Below are 14545 nucleotides of genomic sequence, written 5' to 3'. Positions count from 1 at the left end.
TTTTTACTGTCACTCATTCTGTGCACTTGTTTTCTCTGCTCTTTTCCAACAAACACTGTTGTTCCAAGCGCCCTTTTCAGTGTATACAAGTGGGGCTGCAGAGTTGATAACATCATATTTACAATTACAATTTTTGGATTTCACAGTTTATTAAACTTGATCTGGGTGTGTGATGCTGATGCTTTGTGTTTTGAGCTCCAGTGCATCAAATCAAGTGCTCTCTTCACTGGTAAATTGTCTGATAAACTGTAGGATTATTATTATGAATAGAAGCAGTAAATGTTGTTGTTTAAACATCCATTTGCATTCAATCGATTTCATTAGAGAATATAATCATGGTCTTAGTAGTGAGCAGAATAATTTTGATTATCATTTGAGTAATCCAGTAAGCACTAATTTGATGATTTGCATGCTAAAAATCATATATTTAGGTTTAAACTTTATTTTAATGTGAAGCAGGTCCTTAACTAGGCTACATATGGAAATGTAGTAATTTAAATGAAACAATGGTTATATGTAACCCAGATGATGAAAAGCCCAGTTTCAACATCAACAAACATCTGCATGTTTTTGACATGCAAATCACCAAAACTATGATTACTGTGACTATAGAAGTAATACTGTATATTACCTTAGTTTGAAAAAGAAATCCTCACCATACTTGCTTTGTTTTTTTATTTCCCTCTCTGACACTGCTTCAGAGTTATACATCCCCTAGCCAAGCATCCTTATTGCTATTAGCACAACTGTAGGACCTATTCGTGATCAATACCCATTGATTGCTGTAATGTTCTCCTGGCACACAGCGCATGTCAGATACTACAGTAACCAGTGTATAAATGTTGACCTCAGCGGCAAACAGTCATCTGGCGGATGTAAATGTGATTATTGCTTTACTCTGGCCTCTCTGTGAGCTGCTGTTTGTTTGTGTAGGAGTGTGTGTTATGTGACTTATGGTTATAGAGAATCTCTAAACATCTGAACTCAAGTTAGATTACCGCAGGGGATGGAATCGTTTCTATCCTGTCACGGCTGTTTGGAAGCAGTCAATTTTACACCATGAACTGCAGTGATTATTAGGCTTTAGGTTGTGGAGTAGAGAGTGGTGGTGTTGTATTGAAGGGCCTTAACATCGAATAGGAGCCCCCTGCCGTGCACATAGCTACAAAGTCGGCCCAGGCAACAAGGAATATGAGCCTTTGTGTGGGTGTATAAACTGTGTCTGAAGCCTTGTGGATGTGCATTTTTAAACCCACTTGTTTGACTTTGCCCAGCATGTGTGTGTGTATGTGCAAGTTTGTACGTATGTGTATAAGTGTGTGTGTGTGTGTGTGTGTCTGTCAGACTGTGTCCTGAGGTAAAATCATCTCCTCTCTGCTGTCTGGGTCCCCGAGAGGCTTGTTAAGCTGCTGGGCCCTCCTGGAGCCAGCGCAGGGAGAGGCAGACATGACTGCAGTGCTGGAAAATGAAGCTAGACGCACCATTACCCCCAGTGCCAGCATATTTGTTTTGCAGCATGATGTAAGCACCTCAGCGTTATGCACATGAAGTGAAGGACATATGCCGTGGTTTCCTGTAAAAGCCCATTGTCACGCTTAAGAAGCCCAGTCCTTGTTTTTGGTCCGTGCCGCTACTCTAGAAAAGTGATGATGTTGAATTTTTGATCCAAAGCAGAGGCTTGTAGCATTTGGAAATGCATTAGGACAATACATTGCAGTACAATGTAAATTTCAATTTAAAAATGATTCTTAAAGGCAACCAGGACCTCTGCCAGGTTTTTAGAAATAGTCCTTAAACCACTGACGAAACTCTTGCCTCAGCTCTCCTCTTCCTCCTCTTCCCTCTTCCCACATTTTATTTATTCAGTTAACATTTCAATTATATGTCCTACACATGTTATCTCCCTACATTGTAAATGCTATTTAAGATCTTTTTCTGCACTCCCATGTATGTATTAATGGTATAGAATACTAAATCCATTTATTAAAAATTTGGATAATCAATTTTTTCCCCCCTTGAAACAGTCACATTACAAGCAATTTAGTCTAAAGGCAATGAGCTGATGATACACAGAGCAACTTTTAGAGCAATCGTGTAGGGCAACGTTGCCGTCAGTGGTAAAACATAGTCGGACTTGCCGCTGCCAAGATTGCCCAGCAACATTGCTCAAAAAGTTGCCCCGTGTATCATCAGCTTAAAGCTAATTTTGGCAGGCTACCAGCTGAGATTTTAGGAAGTTACCAATCTCGCCAATTTTATAGGGGTCATTACATAACCCCTATAAAATGCGGAGTCGTCATTTTTACAATTTTATATGAATTAAATAAACAAGGTCTGTCATGTTAATTAGTGAGCTTTGCAGGTGCTGGTAGGTGGATTTTGTTACCTTTGGACAGTCAGACAAGCTGTATCCCACTGTTGCTAGCTGCTGGTGGTAGCTTTACACTTAATGTGAGTAGTATTCATGTTCTCAAACTCTTGGCAAGAAAGCAAATAAGCATATTTCCTACATGTCAAACTTTTCCGTTAAATTCATTTTATTTTTTTCAGTTTATCATTACAAAGTACTCATTTGGCAGCAGAAGATGATATCATGGGGATAGGAGTCTGGTGAACGTTGATAAACAATAATATTGAATAATATCCCATTCCTAAAGGCGGGTCATATTTTATATCACAGGTGGATCGTTCATTGGTGGAAATCCTTCCTGATTACAGTTGTAGTCCATATCCAGCTGTTTTGAATCAGACAGCTGAGGCAGTTAGTCATTCCTGAGGGAACAACAGTTAGTCTGCTCTGCTGGGCACAAGCTCAAAGCCCACAGGAGACGCGCAGAGAGACGGTAACAGGTGTTGCTGTGATGCATGCAGAGCTACCTCATGGTGAGCGTACCTGCCGACGTTGCTTCTTACACACGCACAAACACACACACTCAGACAAACACACACACAAGCTCTCCAGATGGCCATCATACAGGATCAGTGAATCAGTCCTCTGGCGGGCATTGTGAGGGCGTAAAGAAAAAAAACAGCTTGTGATTTGTGATTTGTTCATGAGCCAATGACCAGACAAAGTTGTCCCACTGATTGCATGTAGCGGCGTGATAAGGCTGCCATGGCGATTGTCTTCACGCAAGGAGAAAACACACATGAAGCAAGGCTCTGCTTTTTGTTTCACATACAGGTAAAATCCTCACAGGGGCTTATTTTGGCTACTGTCGGGAGTAACTCATCTTTATCCAGGTTCACACTTCAACCAGGCCCGCAGTTGGCAAACAGACCACATGAAGCCGCGATTCGTGCTGTCTCTCCTCAATCTCTTTCAAGTGAAAATCTGGAGCGTTCTCTTTCAAAAACGTCTGCTGAGACCACACTCTCTCTACACTGTCCAACAGAGCCTTTGCCTTTGTTTCTATTGTTTTCCCGACACTAAAAAAACAACCCTTGTTGTCCAAGATAGTTTCCAACGCCATGCAAGGTGTAAATCAAATTTTTTTTATTTTATACCATTGCCTGAATTGTTCATTCTGGCTATTTTTACATTGGCTTTTATGGGAGTGGGATCAGAAATGTGGTATCTAAGGAAACCCGGTGGGTAGATGACAAGGCTGATTAAGCCATTAAAGTCCTTGATTTGTATTTAGCATAATCTGGCCTGTCTGCAAATAAGGTGGCAGGGAGCTGGTTGCGACTGTTTTTATCAAAAGCTGCTAGTTAGCTCAATCAAAGCATCTGCTGGGAAGCATCAGCTTTAATTCAGCGTTAGGAGGAATAGAGAGGAGCTCTCTCGCTCTCGCTCTCTCTCGCTCTCTCTCTCGCGCTCTCTCTCTCTCTCTCTCTCTCTCTCTCTCTCTCTCTCTCTCTCTCTCTCTCTCTCTCTTAGGGGGTGAAGAGATTCATTTCTGTCATCTGAAGAGATGAGGAGTGATCTGCCATAGCCCATGTTCCTCCCAGCCTCAGGTCCTTTCATGTTCACAGCTTAATTTGAGCCAAACCAATGTTTATCATTCTGCAGCAACTGGGCCGAGTGGCTGGGAGGGAGGGCCGTGTTGTTGTTTTTTTTGTTTCATTGCTAAGAATGTTGTTTTGCTTGTGTCTGTGTTAGATTAGAGCTGCTCAAATCTAGTCACATAATGTTTTAATCAACATCTGCATTTTTTTGATGTTGTGTTACATGATGACACTTCATGGTTGCATAATTAGGAATCTAATTTATCCATATCAGTTGCTGAACAAAAATCAAATGTAGTTCAGTAGCAAATTGTCCGTTTATAGTGATGATCATATTTGCTTATAACTCATATATACATTAAGTTATATTGCGTAAACTTTAAACAAACTTGCATGGAGTTGTAGCAATTGATAATCCAAACTCATAGAGATTAATTGACTGTTGATGTAAATGTTTAACTAGCTATTAGGCTGTTTTACTAGCTTTGGCTTACTTGGTCAGAACTGAGAGAAAATGAGAATGTAACACCTAGGGATGCAGCTAACGATGATTTTAGTACTCGAAGCTTCTACAGATTATTTCATCGATGCTTCGTCAAGCGCTGCCAAGCAAAAGAAGGACTTTTGTTTCATTGCTAAGAAGGACTTTTGCTTAGCAAAAAGATTGATGCAAAGAATTTGTGTCGATGCTTTTTAGTAATCGAATTAATAATTTAATCTAATCATTTCAGGCCTAGTAACACCACAGACTGGGGAAACTTTAGTATTACATGATGTCTGATTGCGAAATGCTTTGTGTTTTATTTTTTAACTGGTTATAATTTGATGACGCTTGTTTCATATATTGCATCGGGTGTCCATTCTTTTGCAGCTGCCAGTGTCTCATCTGTGCTTTGAGTTCTTTGCTTTTGTACAAATGAGTGGTGGGTTAATGCTCCGTGCTCATGTGAAAATAAAGAGAAATCTTTTTGGGTACCGTTAATGCCTCTCAAGATTTTGTAAAAAAGTGTAAACCTAAATGCGGGAGATGTACATAAATGTAAAAGAGTTCAGTATGAGCGTACGTTTATCCTCCACTACATCTCTGCTTATAACCACAGCTTATTTGAACATATTGTTAATGTTTTTTCGTTTAACTAGACTCCATATCTTTTTTCATCAGTGATGTGGAGGCAAATTACATTTTCAGTTCTAGCCTTTCTTCTCTCTCTCACTCTCCTTCCCTCCCTCTTCTCTCACTCAGCTGTACACTCCTCGTCTCTCCAAAAAGCAAGCGGGCTGTCGTCTCTCCCTTCTGTCTGCCCCATCTGTGATGCAGTATGGGCCACTGGCTTGATAATGATAGGCAGGCGGAGCGCGGGGCTGTGCACAAGGCAAAGCGGGAACAAACCAACCTGCTAAAATGGAAGACAAAACTCTAATCAGTTGCCTCACCAAATCTACCACAGGTCTTGCCTTGCTGATAAAAGGTTTGCAGCAGCGGGTGTTTCTCTGCCGCACGTTCCTCCCACCCGTGCAAATGTGTGACATCTGTGTCATACAATGCAGAGAGGCGCGTTGGTAAAGATGCGCAGTACAGTGTCTTGCTAACACAGCAGATGCAAACCCCTCTGAAAGCCCTCGGACCAGAATTGATACCATGTGTTTTTCTTTCCTCATCACCCCTACTTCCTCCCTGTACTTGTGTTAGACGAGAAAGCCCAGAGGCTTTTTAAAACTTTAATATACTGTACAATCACAGTAATTGAGTAGACTTTTCAAGTTCTTCCAGTCATGGTTTTAATTTATGAAGTCCCTATGAAAGTTTAATGGATCAGCAGTTGTAGAGTTGCAGCTATCTAAATCCTTCTGCAGCTATCTCTGCCTGTGCTGCCTGCCAAGTCCCGCCGTTAGCGTCCTGTGCCCTAGAAAGATGGCCAGATTGTTCCAAAGGCATGACTGTTGCTGGACGTCTGTTCAACACATTGTACCTAGAGGTCTTTCACAGAGCCGTACGATTGGCTGCAAGCTAGCAAACCGAGTGTTGGCATCAATTCTGATGTTGTTTACCAAATATCCACTGTGTAAGTTTGGGGTTTCTTTTCTTCTATTGTATTATTCATGCTAGCAAGCACAGGATCCCTGTTGCTTGATGAGTGTAATATAGCATGCTCACTTAATTATAGAGCAGCTCTCATGAGAGGTATATCAGAAAATGTTGACAAGATGAATATGGTACCCTAGCTTCTCTTGCTTATGAATTGTGGGAAATGCAGCAATTTGCATGGCAGGAGATATGATATGCCACATCCTTGTTCCAGTTTTAGCAACACTAGCCTAGACCGTACTTGAGATGTTTATTATTGTTATTAATATTTTGTCAGGAAGCGGGGATCTGAGTGACACACGGCCCTAGAAGGGGCTTATTACAAGAAGTTATTGTTTGCGATTGCCATCGAGAGATACAACACAGTGATTTATGGTGTGTTTTACAGCTGACAAAAAAGCGCAGGGAGACTCAGACCTGGGAGGACAACCCTGAGAAATCACTGCTTTACCTCTAATGAAAGAAAGTTTTACCTACTTAATGTCCTTAATGTTTGTTTTTGATATTATATCATGATTGCATCACAAGCTCTAAAACGAAAACCAGCTTGTTACAGCATTTCTCTCTCTGACTTGACAGGTAGTGGGACAACACAAAGACACAGATTACTCTAGCAGTCTTTTGTCACTCCTAAACAGTAATAAATTTAGACCATCTCAGTCACGCTGTCTCTGTTTCTCAGCTTCAGGAGCATCCAGATGATGTCAGTTGGCGGCTTGATGCAAAAACTCTTCCTTTAAGTCTCTGTTGCCAATTTCAACAGAAATAAAGCACAGAATAAAAAAGGCTTGAAGCCATCTAGTTGTCACAGTCCAGTGCAGTCCAATCATATACCTTTCCCCTCCTGCCTTGTCCTATCCCACGCTGTCTGTCTGAGAGGCGGGCAGCCTCCCATCTTATCAGCTTCTTTCTCATCACACACTTATCAAAGCTCCCTTTTCTTCTCCTACTGCTGCTGTTTTTTGTTCGCATTGCTCTTGTCACGGAAAGTAAACACCGGCAGTTATTATCTCTCTGATGCCAACATCTCAGATAAGCCACATCTGCTCTGTTGTACATCTGGTGTATGTAGTAGCAAAGTGCAAGCTCTGTGAAGGGAAATAAGACTCAACTGCAGTTCATGCTGATTCATTTTGTAAAGCAAAATGTTGTGAAGCAAACATTGCATGGCCTTGTTTTGACAGTAATACGGGACACTTTTCAAGATATAAATATTTTTCTTTATAACTCCTGTTGCTTTTCTCCGAGTGTCTTCTGGGTCTTTAACAGTTGGTCAAGCAAACCAAGCAATTAGAAGATGTCATCTTGGCAGTTAGAATGGTCATTCTTTTTTTCTGATTCATCTGATATAAATCATTTTAGCCCTAATATATATATGGATAAAAATAAAAAATGACTCGAACCTTGATAAATGATACAACTTGATTGATTACAAAGACCCTGCATGGTTGCATGCTTTTTCCTCTTCTCTGTATGGGCATTTGTATGTATATGCCTATACATATGTGATTTTTTTTTCTTTTTGTCCAGTAGAGGAGTCCACTCTCCATGGTTTGAGTGGATCTCTAGTACATGTGTGTCTGATCTTTGTACCCTACCTCCCCCCCACCTTCTCTCTCTACAGGGACACACAGCAAGCTGGTCAGTTCCCACCCTCTCCGGTCCCTCTGGGCACGACCATTCATGCCCAGAGGGATGCCGGCTGCAGGCCATCGAAGTAGTAACCACTAAGCACCATAAACACTGTAGCTTTACACTCCGGGATCACATTCAGGGACCTCAGCAGCGTGCTGGCTGTGTACACTATCTGGTTCAAGTGATGTCACAGGGGGCAGTGGATTTAAGCAGGTTTTAGTTTGACGCTAATCCCCTTGTGACAAACGCTGTAGAGGAGAGAACTATCCCTGCCAATGGCGTGCATCAACCCCATTGGATTAGCGTGTGTCGACCCCTCCTTCTTTTCTGTTTGCATTGTCCAGCATGTGGTTTTACCCCCAATTTCTTTACCCTCTGTCTTTGTTTGGAATTTAAGCGTCATGCCCAGCGCAAACATGGCCCCTGCTGTAGAATGGAATAGAGCTGCGCCCTAAAGGTGTGGTTTTGTTTTGGGGTTTTGTTTCTGTCTGCATGTATATGTGTACTCTCTCTGTTTGTCATGTTGTGCCTCTCTCCTCCATGGATTTCTAATGTTTCCAGGGCTGAATTATTTAGATAGGCTGCCAGCAGGGAGCTACATGATAGCACAGCCTTAAGAGTGAGGGGAGGGGGGACCTACAGCTGCAGATCAGGTAAAAGGGTACCTCATGTCTCACCTTTTCTCCTCTCCTCTCCAGTCCTCCCTTTTGACTGGGGGTGAGTGTAACTGGAGAGTTGAAACACAATACCAGGGCCTATTTTCCGCTTTTATAGCTGTCTTTATTGTCTTCACTGATGCCTAACTCAAGTGAGCAGTCGCATTTTGTTGGCGCTCTGGGCCAGCGGGGTCTTCAATGGACTGAAGGCCAGAAGACGACTGCAAGTCGCTGTCACTACTGTGGCAACATTGCAGGGCATAGGAATTCTTTGGCACTCGGCGGGGAAGACTGTGGAATTTGTTTTCACTTAGGTCTTGGTGAGAAACAGGATCCAGTCCTCCAGCCATCGCTGTACAGGCCGATCCAGCAGGACCGGCATGTGCAGCAGCTACTGAGGAAGAACTCTATGCCTGATCTGAGCAACAGCATCTACCTTAGGCAACTGATGGCAGGCCGGGCCTCTGCACCACCTCAGGATTATTACCTGGCTGACACTACCTTATCTGGTCAACCGCATGAAGAGTCTGGGTTTTATAGGGATAACCAGCACATGCTCACCAGATCAGCCTTGCATTATGGGCCCAGTGCTGGGGGGGTGAGGACTATCTGGGATCAAGGACAGGCAAGGGCTACACCTTCCGTGCTTGCCTCTACGTCTACCACTATGCCCCCTCCCCCTCCTCCTCCCCCGCCACCTCCTCCCCCTCCCGTTCATGAGCTGAGCCGTTTGTACAGGGAAACTCTGGGATCTAAGATGATCCCAGACGGCCAGCGTATTGGTGGCAGCTCTCCCTCTCCCGCATTCTACGGGGTTCAGCCCCATCTTCCTATTTATGCTGCTGAGCCACCGTCTTTCTCTGATCATCAAGCTTATAACATAATCAACAGCTTGTCACTGGACCCCTGCCAGCCAGCTGCCACCAGATCTGTGGTGGACCCCGCTTCTCAGGGAATGGACGGAGCTCTCCCCCGGGGTTATGGAGCTGTGGCCTCCCAGAGGCTGCCTTATGACCCAAACTATGACCCCAGCTCAGCCATGGTGGCTGCCACAGCTGGAATGACATCCAGCCTGCCATCTCACCATCCCAGTGCTGCAGACCCTAAGAAGATGGTGGACCCTACCTTTTTGTCTTTCCTGCGAGCTGAAGGCTTGGCTGAGAGCACCATCACTCTCCTGCTGCAACATGGCTTTGATTCCACTGCCACGCTGGGAATGATGGAGGACCATGATGTCCGCTCTGTGGCCCCAAACTTGGCCCAAGCCCGTGTTCTGTCCCGTGTGGTGCTTGGTTGCAAGGCAGGCGGAATGGCAACACGTGCCCGATCCAACAGCTTCACCCACCGCAGTGACCTCTACATGCAGCCTCAGGGTTTGACCATGGACCCCAGCCTGATGCAGCAACCTCCCACCACCATCCAGACTGTGTCCCCGAGGATGGGAGAATTTCTTGGGAGAAGACCCAGCAGCGCACCCTCCCAACACCTCCTGGAGACCACCACCTACCCAGGAGCACGACCCATGGCAACTGGAGCATTCCCAGTTAGCCCTGGAGGATATAGCAGTGGTATGACTCAGGGAAGACCCCTCAACATGTACAATGCCCACACCGGTCTTGCCATGTCTGCTCTTGGACAACAGCCTCCACCAGCTCCGGGCACCCCTGGATTGGCGCCCAAAACCTTCTCTGGCTCCTATTCCCCCATGGAGCTGATGAAGAGAGCCCCCAACCTTCCCCTAACATCGCCAGTAGCAGCGCAAAGCCCTCTTCACAGCCCCCAACTTCTCCGGAAAGGGATCAATGCTGCTCCTGAAAACACAATTGTTCCCGTAACTTCTTCCTCCACTCTCCAAGCGCAATACCAAAACAACACCAAGATGGTAGGACGTCGCACTGGTCCACCTGTCATAGTCTCAACCATGGCCCCCACACCTGACACAAGTAATGTCAAACCTCACCTTACTAATTTCTTCAAACCCTCTCTCCTCTGTCCTTGTTGCTGATTTATATTTTTAATGTAGGTATTGGTAATACTTTTGTTTTTCTGATTTCATAGATTAGATGCATAGTGAGATTTGTATGATAGATTTGTTTTTGGCATACTACAAAAAATCAGACAGTCAGACAGTTCTTTTTAAATGGAGTAGCCGCATGTAAGATGCATCTGACAAGTTAAGCAGCTTTGCTTTGAGAGGTGTTTTTTTTTTTTTTTTATTATGCAACTATTTATACATGTATTGCAACAGTTATGTCATTTGCCGGAGGGGATCCTGTCTCATCACCAAGTTAAAATATTTTTTATGCGCAGCACGTTAATGAGGTCAGTATTTTTGTCTTTTCCTTTCCCTTAGTTTATTGGTCAGAATCTTTTTGAAGCAATGGTTTGCTTTTGGAGTTGTTTTGAAGCCCCACCTTCCTTATTGAAGGTTTCTTGTACGTGGTTTGTTCACTTGCTGTGGTGAAAATTTTACAATAAACATTGGTGAGCACTTGCAGAATAATTTGGCAAGAAAACAACAACCAGATACAGGATAGTGTTAACTAGTTGTTCTCTTAATTTGGAGTTAGTAAATGTCAGAAACACAAACATTTGTCTTTAGTATGGAGAAGTTTATTTCTATGATGTAGAGTTACCTTCATTCTATTTTACACTGTACTCTCTCCTAATCAGGGGATTAACTGCCTCAAATCCAATTACAGTAATTGGATGTATAATTGTGTACACTATAATAGGAAACTGTTTTTGTAGACACCCTGTCTGTCTTGAAATTCTGATTTCATAGTAGTGACGCTACAAATTCTTGCATATATTTTATTTGTTTGCTATACTTACAATATACTAAATCATTCTCACCTCAGACAGTAAAGGAAATTTGTTCTCTAACTGCTCAATTTGAAAAGTAGTAGAAAGTGAATATCTTCTTCTCTGTGCTGTTTTCACTAACTTGCCAATTTTTCAAAAACAAATCCCATAGTTGAAGCAGTATATAAGACATTAACATGATTGACAATTTTTAAGAACTGATTTACTTTTTTATAGAGTGAGAGTAATGAAAGAAATGTTCCGCTTTTGAAGGTCTCTTAACCATGCTGCTGCGTACAATAATTCAAGACAAAACTGGCCTCACAGAATACATAAACATGTTGAGCTTGTTTGTCTCATATGAAGTTAATACTAATAGTGTGGCAGCTTTTTATGCTCAGTTTACTGTGAGTGTGAATTCTCAAGCAGGGCATCATCTCAGCTTATTTATATACAGAAAGGCCTTTTTGTTTTCCCTTAACAAGTTGATATATTTCCCTGCTGATGAGTTCTGATGAGCTTAGTGAAGAATTAAATCTTTTAACCTTGCTTTTAGCCATATAACCCTGCATCTTGCCTGCATCTCTAATGGGTCTGTGGGTTGCTGCACTTGTTATAGAGTAATGACTTTTATGAAGTGGCTTCCCTTCATGTGTTGTCAAGGAAATAAGAAGTGAGGTGCAAGATTGAGGAGGTTGAAGTCCTTTTTTGCGTTTCATGCTAATATATGCTGCTTTCCAAGGTCACAAGCCCCCCCAACGACACTTTTAGAACAACAAACTCATTTGCATGTAGCTGACATTTGTTGCTTCAGTAACTTCATCTGATAATGGGCAGTCCTTGCCGTCGATCGGAAAACATACTTGTTAATTGTGTGTTGCTAGGCAACCCAGGTTTTGGTGGTAATCAGAGATAGATAATCTTCACATTTAAGGGAAGGGGAAAAAGTGAAGCCCTGCATGCGCATTTATTTTTTTCACTTATTATTATTATTATTATTGTTATTATTATTATTTTCAACAGCCATTTGCAGTTTGGAGCAAGAGAAAATTGAGTGAAAAAAACAAGATGTTGAAGGGCACTTAATGAAAACATTTCTCCTAGTCTCTTTCCCTCTCCCTCTATCTCTCTCTGAGCCATTTACATCTCAAGAGAAGGCTCTAGCACACCAGACAAGAGACTCTCTTGTTACATGCATGGTATTTTATGTTCAGACATGCATATTGATGAAAAGTTGACACATTATTCCTTTTGCACCTACTGAATAAATTGGTTGTTCTTCCACAACAAACAAGTCTTCACTTTATAATATTACATCAAAGATTACATTTACACATAGCTTCTGATGGATCCACATTTTCAAATAGTTCCATAATAATTTATTTTTTTAGTGCCAGAATGAAATTAGTAGCTCCTTAAATATTTATGTAAAAGGTGCAGGTGGGAGGGCCCTGTACTCCTCTCTGCTGGGCACTGTCTTGGTTGGCTAAAGCTGTAAGTAGTGTTAATAATGGCATTAAACGGTCGAGTTGAGCTTAGTTGCACCAGTTCCCTTCCTCTCAAAGCAGGGAGAGCGCCTTGCAGCACTCGCATTGGCCATGGAGTTGTCTGTCAGTAGCATCCCACAGAGCAGCACAGGTGGGTAAACCTAACTTCAATGTCACGTGAAGCAGAATAGCCAACCCGCTTGCTAGAGATGTGATTGGCTAGTAGCCTGCATTGTGTGCATGCTCAGTAGATTAATTAAGGTGGACCCTTGCATTTGTCCACAAATGCCAGCACGTGGTTTCCTTGCAGAGATAATCCACAGAACATCTTCAGCTGTACTTTTCTGGGCTGGAGAATTAGCTGGCAGTGTGTTTAAGGGCATGGTGTGTAGCTTACAGGAAGGAGAAAGACCAGAACTTGGCAAGAGCTCCTTGTAGCCATATGGCATTTGTCAGTTGACGTGTTCACCTGTATAAGTCTTTTCTACTTGTTCCACTGTGCCCAGGTTGTATCCGCTCTTTCCTGGGAGGTTAGTCAAAACAGGGCAGATCCCCTTTTTTTTCCTTTTTGAGAGGAAGCCATCACTGTTGCGGCCGACAGTTATGTAACCTTCCACTGCATGACTCCCGTGGGGGCCTGAATGGGATTTTAATTTCCCTGCCTGTATTTGGAAGGACATTCACGAGGATGCATGCCTAACGTGCTCTCAGCTGTCCTTGGCTAAACTGCTTTGTTCAGGTGTCTGACATTGATTTCAGTGTGCACTCCTGCCTGTTTTCCACTGGCTAGTCAGGAAGAAAACACTCCTTGTGTGTCAGTGTGGCCTTAAACTTTGTTTCTGGACACCCCTGTATTTTTTTGTGTGTTTTTAGATACAAAGTGGTGTCTGTGTTCCTGTGCTGCCCCTGTGCCTTTTCATTGTATGAGGGTGCTTTGATTTGATTTGATCTTATGTTGCCTCAAATGAATAGCTCCAAAGTGTTTGTGCCGTTTGATATATGGACATGTGTGTGTGCTTTTGTGGACTACACACAATGCTGTTGACCCCCACTATCCTGCCACACATATACACAGACCACGGATGTTCCCCTCTCAGCAGCAGGAAGTGTTTGTATTCATCTGAGGCCGGCTGGATGTGACAGCAGGACATGGGGACAAGACACTAAGTTTCCTCTATCTGTCTCTTTCTTCCTTTGACAAGCACTATTTACTGTGCATATAATGTGCATTCGGAAAGTATTAGGAGAGTGCTGATTGTCATTGTTTGGCCTCTACTTTAGCACATTGGATGTATAATTAAACAGTGACAAGGCTGTTTTTAGGTTTATTGGGTGAACAGTGTCGGACTGGTAACCCTGTTTATAAATATTCCCCCGAATTTTAGATTAATGATCCTAAGCGTAAAGAAAAGAGTTTGTTTTTTTTTGAGTGTTTTTGTATAGTGAGTCTTAATACCTGAGTCAGTCACCTGATCTCAATCCAACTGATCATGTGTTTCACTTGTGGAAGACCAGAGTGACGGTAAAACACAAGCAAGTGGCGTGTCAATGGGTCATCGATTTTAGATTATCATCAGTCACTGACTGCTAATTAAATATGAAAATGTGTGTTAACTTGCCCAGTTACTTTTTGACCCCCAAGAATGGGTGACTAAGAAAGACTACAGTTACCATAGTGTTTATCTGATGTGGGTGTAAGCATTAAAAGAAAAAGGGGGAAAAAAGGTAGTTTTATTTAAACTCCAATGATATGGAATACAGGCAACACAACAAAAATGTATCACTGTCCCAATACTTCCTGGCTGCCCTGTATATCGACCCCCCCTCCTTACTTTTTCTTGATGCGGTAATGGGTTAGGGGCTGTTACTGTGGAGGGATAGTGGCTTATGTTACCTGTCTAGGAATAGGCTGAGAATTAGAGTGG

The 14545-nt window shown here is 42.8% G+C and overlaps 1 protein-coding gene across 1 annotated transcript; it reads left to right on the top strand.

Moving 5' to 3' along the window:
- The first annotated feature begins 8028 nt into the window (after nt 1–8028).
- Nucleotides 8029–10333, top strand: LOC119916519. The gene has a single exon (XM_038736559.1). It carries the CDS (start codon nt 8468–8470, stop codon nt 10331–10333), a length of 1866 nt encoding a protein of 621 aa, XP_038592487.1. The 5' UTR covers nt 8029–8467.
- Nucleotides 10334–14545: the final 4212 nt, after the last annotated feature.

Source organism: Micropterus salmoides, unplaced genomic scaffold, assembly GCF_014851395.1.
Source record: "Micropterus salmoides isolate LMB-PRFRI ecotype aquatic unplaced genomic scaffold, ASM1485139v1 Ms_hic_scaffold_21, whole genome shotgun sequence".
Lineage (NCBI taxonomy): Eukaryota > Metazoa > Chordata > Actinopteri > Centrarchiformes > Centrarchidae > Micropterus > Micropterus salmoides.
The sequence above is the reverse complement of the archived record's forward strand: the minus strand, read 5'-3'. Positions and strand labels throughout refer to the sequence as shown.

Excerpts from the sequence above, each read along its gene's own strand:
- LOC119916519 (XM_038736559.1), top strand. The coding sequence starts at position 8,468 with ATGCCTAACTCAAGTGAGCAGTCGCATTTTGTTGGCGCTCTGGGCCAG.